An 8,482-nucleotide genomic window follows, 5' to 3' on the forward strand; every position below is an offset into this window, starting at 1 on the left:
AAAAAAACAAAAACTAAAATGGAGATAAATTCAGATGAATAATGAAAAGCATGCCCATCTTCACTGGTCTAACCCAACTTTAAATGACCACAAACCCAGAGTGTTTCCCCTCTACCCTACCCAAATTCCAAACCCCACCCCTCCCTTCCACCCTCACCTGCCCCAGGCCCTCTTACCCTTAAAATCATACCCACATCCCCAAGTCGCCCTCATCCTGCCCTTGGCCTCCTCATCTTTCCAACAACTGCCTACCCAAAATATCTTAGCTCGGTTTTAGGGCTTCCCCGCTCCTTTGTGCTGCAGATAATTGATGGGGAGGAGGAAGCAAGGGGGTGAGGGGGAACGAGATGTCTTCTGGTCCAAGTTCTAGCCACCATTTATCAAAAAAAAAGTGTCCGGTTCCGGATACAGAGTGAGGACTTGGGGGAGGGGGTGGAGGAGTCTTGTTGTGTGTTGAGGTTGAAGGTTGTGAACCTGTATGCAAATTGGTTTTTACAGTGGCACTGGGAAAATCCTATCACGTGTTAGTCTAGATGTGAGTACATGGGGCAGTTTTGTGCGATGGTGTGTGAAGGCATAAAGGGAGGGGGCGGTGGAGGTGGAGTTGGCATAGCTCAGGGCCTTGTCCCTCATCCCTCAGCCCCAGTCTAAAAAGGGGGCAGGGGCAGGTTTATAGGGCTTGTGTCTTGAGCTCGATGGGCTCCCCGCGGGTTTCCTGTTGGGTCTCGCTCTCGGGGGGCCGACTACCCTTCAGTGTGGCCAGGCGCTCAGACAGACCCCTCATGCGCGGGAACAGCATGAAATCATACAGAAGGGCGCCCATGGCACCTCCTATCATTGGCCCGACCCAGTACACCTGCCAAGAACAAACATCAGCTGTAACATTTATCGGAGTGTTAAGCCATTTTTGATTACTGCTGACAGGGAAGTGAAAGCAGAGACAGTGACTGATCTCTTCCTTGATCCCTCCATTTTGGTCTTACCCAGTGGTTAATGAAGTTCCTGAAGAGTACGGCAGGGGCAAAGGACCGAGCAGGGTTCATTCCAGCACCAGTGTAGTACATCTGAAATGCAAAACACTCGTTACAGTATTGTCTTGTAAACCGTGCATTCTCATCTATGTGTACCTGTATCGTATTGCCACTGTGTCTTCAGTGTGTCTCACCCCCATGAGATGTCCAATGGTGACAGAGAAGCCAATGGAGAGTGCTGCAGATCCCAGACGTCCGTTTCTCCTCTCATCAGTTACGGCGAAAATGCACACCACAAGTTGCATGGTGAGGAAAACCTCCACAGTAGTGGCCATTCCAAGGCTGATACCAGGCTGCAGCTGGAGATACAGATGGACAAAAACTAGAACTCATGGTCTCCATCTGTGAACATACACTACTGAATTTCTGTTTTATTTCAGACAAGCTGCTTGAAATAATTCTAAGTGCAGTTTTTGGTGTCTCCCAGGTATTTTAACTGTGGTTTTAAAGGATGGCCTGGCTGGACTGAAACATATTTTACTGAACTCTGAACCTAAAATGAAACCACTAGTTGAACACCACTTACCGTGTTCAATGCCATGTTGCCTCTCATGTTGGTGGGTGTGACCCCGTACAGCACGGCAGCCCCAGCTACTGCACCCAGGCACTGGGCAACCATGTAGAAAATGGCGCGGAAAAGGGACATCTGTGAGCCAACTAGGTAGGCAAAGGTGACGGCAGGGTTGATGTGGCCGCCGCTGATATGACCAATGGACTGGATGAGGGTGGCAGCTGCCAGCCCGAAGCACAGGGCCACATGAAGGACATGATGAGGCCCAGTGGTCCAGCGCAGGGCAGCGCCCATGCCGAAGAATACAAAGAACATGGTCCCAAAGAACTCTGCGAAAACTGCTCGCCAAAAATTCATGGACCGGAACTCCCACATGGTGACTGTTCAGTTGAGGCTCTCCACCACAAGAAGATTTAAAAGTAGATGAGGGTGAGTCTGGAAAAGGTAGATGTGTACCTTTTTGTCCTCTTCCAATGCCAAAAACAACCAAAAAACGCTCTCCTTTTTGTAGTCAGCTAACTCGGCTGACCAAAAACACCCAGAGAATCAGGTCAAAGACAAAACAGGATTTAAGAACGTTGTCAGATGAATCCACTCAATGGCTTTTTACCATTTGTGAACTGCGTTGACAAAGTCAACTCAGCTGCGTTTGCTTGCCACCTCTGTCCCCTTGTTGCAAAGACATAGGTGTGAGATAGTGTGGGAGTGTGGGTGAAGATCTCAGGTGGGATGAGTTGTCAAGAGGAGGTGGGCATCAATGCTAAGGGGTGTTTCTAAAGTCGAGAAAGGGATAGACAGTGTCCGCTGGACCTTTTAGCCTCTCTGACGGGGGGTAGGGGGCCAGACAGGGGCTTTATAATACACCCCGAGGGGCCCCAGGTGACGCCATAATCCCCATGTACAGCCAAGGGCGGGGGGCAGAAATGCTGGACATCCTAAATCAAACAAACTTAACCCCTCTGTTGCCCCCCAGTAACAAATCAAGGCCAAAAGAAAGACCAATTATGTGAGAAGAGAAACGGATCAAGTAGAAATCAACATGTAGTGGGAGGTAAAGAAAAATACATGACTAACTGGATCAGACTCAGGGGAAGCAGGAAGCCAGGAGGAACAGGCACAGCGAAGAGCAGCTGGAGCGGAGAGGGGGAAGTTTTGGGGGGTCGTTTGTCAGCTGTTGACATATCATAACTGTCATAATCAGTGGACACAAATGCTGATGGACAAGAAAACACACGTGCACGTACAAAGACATGCAGACAACTCACACACACAGACACACATGCAGATAATACGGCTGGGGCCCCGGACGGAAGTGCCCAAAGCTAACAGTGGCGAACTGACCCATACACCAAAATGCCTGACCCCGTGAAACTATTGTGTGTCAAGACAAAAATACATATTAAACTAAAGCACAGAAGCAGCAGCTAGCAAAGAATGTGTAGAGCTAAATGCCATGCCTCAATGTTACAGTTGTCACATTTTATTGTTTCTCTTTACTATTACAAAGACAATTACAACACCAGCCTCCACCAGTGATAATATTAATCTCTACGTAGAAAACTAAAGAGTCTTTCTATTTGCAGGGGGTCATTTATGTAGCTCAGGGTCATGAGCGCTTAAACATGAACTTGACATTTCCTCATATCTCAGACACTGTGCACTGCTGCACAGTCAATGTCATGTGATGAAAACATGAGAAGGTGAAGAAGAGGTGAATCTGACGTATAATAAAACAACAGTGCAAAGGGGAAACACTGAAAACTAAAATGCGGCGCAATAGAGAACCCGATGCAATGAACCAACAATTATTCACATAACACAGGGAAATGTAAGAACTAAAAGTTATATCTGTTGTGACGGGGGCTTCTAGGAGGTGCATGGCATAGGTTTGCAATTTGTGTGTGTGTGTGTGTGTGTGTGTGTGTGTTGCGGGAGGATGCACGACGAAAGCCCTGAATGTTCTCTGTGTGTGCAGAGCTGGGTAGGAGAGTAGTGCAGCAGGGATGTGGGGGGACAGTGGGGTTACTGAGCACCGCTGGGGTATTGCGCTGACCAGTCGAGAGCCATCACTGTTGATGGGGATGGGTAGAAGGGGTGGGGGAGGGGGTTGATGAATGCAGAACGCTGAGCCAGTCGTTTTAACTCCCTTTTACACATGTTAGAAAGAACACACACAATGCAAAATGCTGGCAGCACTGTGACAGTTAGCTATTGTGCACGTTGTGTGTGTGTGTGTGTGTGTGTGTGCTTATTGTAGATCACTGCATCCATATATGAGTAACTGAAAACGTGAGTTTAATCTAAATGAATGAACAGAATTCATAAGATGCGGTTTCACTGAGAGCATGTGGGTCTTTGTTATGTGGATGTGAGAAATACAAATTATGTAAACTAATGGGAAATGTTGTAAATAAAAGCTTTAAAAACAATATTCACACCTCTATGTTTATTGCTAGCTTGATTTTATTTGAAATGTGTTGTCACATTATCCAGTGGTTCTCAAATAGAAATACAGGATTAATATAGTGTTTATTCAATTCATTTCAAAAGGATCAGTGCATTTTTAATTATTTGTCATTTACCACTAATCATATGGAGTGTACTGGTATAGAGGCAGAAACCTCTGAGATGTATCTCCCATAGCAAATCTATCTGAATGGCTAGATATCACAAATGTTTTGAAGACGTGTGTCGGTTTTTGTCATTGGATGAACGGAGCCTTTAATTAAATCAAAATTAGATTTTGAAACAAACAAATATGGCAACATTTACCAAAACAAATGAATAAAGGTCTCATTAAAGCAAAAGTTATTGTTTGTCATGCACCCCAAACATGCAGGTAACGCTCGATGGGTCCATTTCAGATTACAAAGCTCATTTCCACTGTAGGTGTTCTTTCTGTTCAGCCATTACAGAGGTATGGAGGTCCATTTGATTTTGAATAGAAGCCCTCTGAAAAGAGACGGACGCTAACAGGCACAGACATGAGAGAGATGTTGGGCTGATTGAGAGCATAATTGAACCTGCACTGCAGAGCAAGGATCTCTTTAGCATTTCAAAGCATTCACAAACACTGGATGGAACTGAACATAGGCTTGTTTTTCAGCAGGATTTCAAAGAGCCTTATTATATACTCCAATGATGTGCAAATGTGAAAGTAATAATACTGAATCTCACAATATTGGCTACACTTTTACATACACTAATGACAGGCAACTCTAGGACCTCGAAGGTCACATTCAGACCCATTAAAATCCAGCTGCCAAATAAAATTCATACATACATACATTGATCGGGAATTTTAGATCTTCCAGGAAGTACTGGTAATGTTTCAATGTAAGGACAACATCATGTGTTTTACATTTAGTGCGTTATGTTGAAAAGAAAGAGAAAAAAAAGCAACATGTCACGTATGGTACGAAGACATTTCAATCACACTGTGACTGTTCACATTTCTACCTCAAGACTATGACTCTTTGCAAGAAGAAATATTCGCATTCTTCCTGTTACAACCAAAAATTTTCAGCAAGAGAACACGTTCAACGAAAGAACATTCAGGGGTTTCACTTCAATAGTCTTACTTGTTCTGGTTTGACCAGACTCTACCAGTCACTCAAGGAGTAGAAAACATACAGACAAATGATGGATGGAAAGAGAAGCATATTATTTTCCAGGAGGCTTTTGCACAATATTAATATGTCTCAGTAGGAAACACAAGTATTACTAATAACACTGAATGGCGGCAACAAGACCTGTTCTCGTTTCCCATCTGTAAAGTTACAGATCACTAGATGATTGGAGTCAATAATCAATACTCAGGACACCTGTGTTCACTATTGGTTTGTTGTTGATACCTCAGTACAGTTGACTTGTTCCCAACTACTACCAAACCTGAGCTACATGACTGTGACATGAACTGTGTGCTATTCATAGAAATCATTGTAGTAGTGCAGACTGTGTTTCTATGCGTTTTATTTATTTATGCATGTGTCCTCAGTTGTTCTCTTGTTTGTTGGCCTGCTTGGCTCTCATGGCGTTCTGCGTGACCGTGGACAGTGACGACCCCGTCATACTGGCTGTCTCCACGATCTCGATATCTTTACAGGTCAGACACGCCACCAGCTTCTGGCGAGAGGCGCTGCGTGCAAAGAAGAACTCATGGGACACTCCGGCTAGTACCCCACCAAGAACAGGTCCAACCCAATAAAGCTGCAGGTGGGAAAATTAAAAAAAGACATATCAGAATATAGGAAAGAGAAATGCTTCCACAAATTATTATTACCTGATTATGAGATATGAAAGATATTAAAATTGAAAATTTAAATGACAACATTAACTATTTTTATCTTAAGCATATCATCTAATATACATGTATCTAATATACCTTATTCCACTGTGCTGACCTTTATTGTTTCCCTAAGCTATTTGAAACACAAATAGTGTTTCTTGTAACCCAGGGCAACAGTGTGGTTGCTGTGGGTAATCTGTTTCCTCCAAAGGCTGTTGTTAGGATTTTGTAAATGCAGATATTATGAGTCATCCCACCACAGCCTCCACTTCCCACAACAGATTTAGATCAGAAACCAAAAAGAAATGTATGCATTCTTTCAGAATCTGAATTAGAGTCCTAGGCCCTCAATACAGTTTGAAAACATTACCTGTACATTTTAAATTAAACTACAGTCTGTAGAGTGTGGCTAAAAATAAACATTTAATTTTGCCTTTTTACATACATTTTATGTTATTATTGTTTTGGCAAAAGAGTTGGACAAGTGTCACCTTGGAGACAGGTTTGTGTTTTTATAACTTTCTCTCACCCAGTGATTTTCCCAGAAGCCAGTGATGATGGCTGGACCCAGAGAGCGTGCAGGGTTCATACTCGCACCAGAGAACCTTGCCTGAGAGGAAAACAACAAGCGCACACATCTATATAGATGCAGGATTGTGCAAAGTCGTAGGTAGTGGAAAGTTCAGAGTCTCATCCATCACACAGTACCATCAGTACCATCATGGGTGTAGTCCAGACAGAGTCCTGATCTCAACATGCACTCAGTCTAGGATTTTATTAAGCACAGAAGAACAGTGGCAACTAATTTTGTAATTATTTGATTTGGGTTTTTCTGTTTACTGGACTTTTTTATGAAGTAATTTGATAAATATTATTCATGTCATTGGGGAATCTTTCTCACTTTTAATGCCATCAACTTGCCCACAGCAACAACTGCACAGCGCTATACATGTATTTAAACACATTTCCCACTTATTCCAATATGTGTAAATATATTTTACTCTCAGCAACATCTGCATAATTAGAAATAAAACTAAAACTGCCCTCTGTTGTCTTATATAATAGCAAATAATGTATGATCATAAATGCAACATGCCATCAGGCAGTAAAGCTGCAGTATGTAACTGAAGTACCATAGTGCAGTTGGACAGTGTTACTCATGGAAGAATGAGACTGAGGCTACTGTATATCAAAGTTCATATTACCCCTATTAGTACTCCAGCAGTGTGTGCTAATCCAATAGCGAGGTTTCCTGGTTCTGGGCTCTCCCTCCGACGCTGGTCCTCCACTGAGAACACAGTTAAGACCAACTGGAAGGTGCACAAAACCTCTGTGCCCAGAGCCTGGGCTGCGTTCAACTCTATAGGCACCTGATTCATGTTAAAGATTTGTGGGGAGAGGATTTAGTATTTCGATCTTTCAGAGTATTATTGGTAACACAATAATGTGTAAGCAACTGACCCTGTTGACAAAGTGGTCTGCAGTGGTTTTCAGCGGTAGGGCCAGGTAAAGGGCCCCGGCTCCTAAAGAGGCCCCCACACACTGTGCAGCCATATAAACAAGCGCCCTGAGAACGTCCAGCCGCCGTGTGGCCAACAGAGACAGAGTCACTGCAGGGTTCATCTGTTTAGAGAGCACAGAATCACATTCATTCATTCAAATGTACATAAATGTACTTTCTGATCCTTCTGGGATCCAACTTGTAGCTTTAAAACCACTGAACTAAAAACCTAGCTAAAGTAGTTAAAACTAGCTCCTCTTGCACTTTTGGCACTTTACTTTGCAATCACGTGCCTATGTCTAAAAAATGTGTATTTTTACTTTGCATTATTGGTAATTCTACTTATTTAAAGACTCTGAAAGCTTCTTCTACTAACGGCAATTGTATTGTTAAAAAAAAAAGTTACCATCAATCAAAGAAAAGTCCACTTTGAAAATCAATATGTGACTATGGGACGTTCACCTGTGCTCCGCTTATTTCTCCAAAACAGTGTCCTAGTGCAACAACCACCACACCCACAGCCACCGCTGGGTACATGGGTCCTCCAGTGACGTCTCCAGGGCCCGGCACAGAGGCACCCAGCACGGCGCTCACCAATATCAGGGTCCCGAGCAGCTCTGCCAGCATGGCACGCCAGAACTGCCGGCTACGTAGCTCCTCAGAAAAAAGGCATTAAAAAAAGAACAAAAAGCCTAATCTGAAAACTGGGATCCTCAGCAAACCTGATATAGTGCAGGTTTTAAATTAAGAATATTAAACATAGACAATAGTTATTGCATCACTGTGTCTAACAAGTGGACTTCTTGTCAGTAACATTAATCTCTCTAATAGTTATTTCTCATGTTAAATTTACCCTAAAATAAAAGCACCTCATAACATGTGGGATTTTAAACTGTAGTCCGGTAAAATAAGATGCCTACCTCACGCCACGTCATCTCAAGCTCAATGACAATGTTGTCCTTTGTTTTTGTTGTTGTTTTTTGCTCTGTATCTCAGTACGTCTGACTGCCTGTCCGCCTGTGTGTAGCTGCTTGGGTCTGAGGGCTTCAGGGTCTCCCTCATTAACTTGTAGAGTCTGAGAGGTCCTTTGATGAGAGCAGCCTCCTCCCTCTCAGTCTCTCTCTCCTCATCCTCAACCCAGACCCTCTCAA

General features: G+C 43.5%; 2 protein-coding genes across 2 annotated transcripts; both read right to left on the reverse strand.

The window, feature by feature from the left end:
• Positions 1-670: 670 nt before the first annotated feature.
• Positions 671-1,917, reverse strand: LOC113167614 (lens fiber major intrinsic protein-like). The gene is made up of 4 exons (XM_026368387.1): positions 1,558-1,917; positions 1,166-1,330; positions 984-1,064; positions 671-856 (listed from the first exon to the last, which is right to left on the reverse strand). The coding sequence occupies exons 1-4, from the start codon at positions 1,915-1,917 to the stop codon at positions 671-673; spliced, it is 792 nt and encodes a 263-aa protein (XP_026224172.1).
• A 3,618-nt stretch (positions 1,918-5,535) lies between these two features.
• On the reverse strand, positions 5,536-8,266 carry LOC113167838 (aquaporin AQPAe.a). Its single transcript, XM_026368725.1, has 6 exons — positions 8,252-8,266; positions 7,794-7,988; positions 7,292-7,453; positions 7,036-7,200; positions 6,360-6,440; positions 5,536-5,751 (listed from the first exon to the last, which is right to left on the reverse strand). Exons 1-6 carry the CDS (start codon positions 8,264-8,266, stop codon positions 5,536-5,538), a joined length of 834 nt encoding a protein of 277 aa, XP_026224510.1.
• Between the last annotated feature and the right edge of the window lie 216 nt (positions 8,267-8,482).

Source organism: Anabas testudineus, chromosome 7 (assembly GCF_900324465.2).
Source record: "Anabas testudineus chromosome 7, fAnaTes1.2, whole genome shotgun sequence".
Classification (NCBI taxonomy): Eukaryota; Metazoa; Chordata; class Actinopteri; order Anabantiformes; family Anabantidae; genus Anabas; species Anabas testudineus.

What these genes read in the sequence shown, in the direction of transcription:
- LOC113167614 (XM_026368387.1), bottom strand. Translation starts at nt 1,917, where the DNA reads ATGTGGGAGTTCCGGTCCATGAATTTTTGGCGAGCAGTTTTCGCAGAG. An exon ending in CCATTGGACATCTCATGGGG is followed by an intron (nt 1,065 to 1,165) that starts GTGAGACACACT and finishes TTTGCATTTCAG; the next exon opens with ATGTACTACACTGGTGCTGG. An exon ending in GGAACTTCATTAACCACTGG is followed by an intron (nt 857 to 983) that starts GTAAGACCAAAA and finishes TGTTCTTGGCAG; the next exon opens with GTGTACTGGGTCGGGCCAAT.
- LOC113167838 (XM_026368725.1), bottom strand. An exon ending in CTGCTGGAGTACTAATAGGG is followed by an intron (nt 6,441 to 7,035) that starts GTAATATGAACT and finishes TTTTCCTCTCAG; the next exon opens with GCAAGGTTCTCTGGTGCGAG. An exon ending in GCTTCTGGGAAAATCACTGG is followed by an intron (nt 5,752 to 6,359) that starts GTGAGAGAAAGT and finishes TCCCACCTGCAG; the next exon opens with CTTTATTGGGTTGGACCTGT.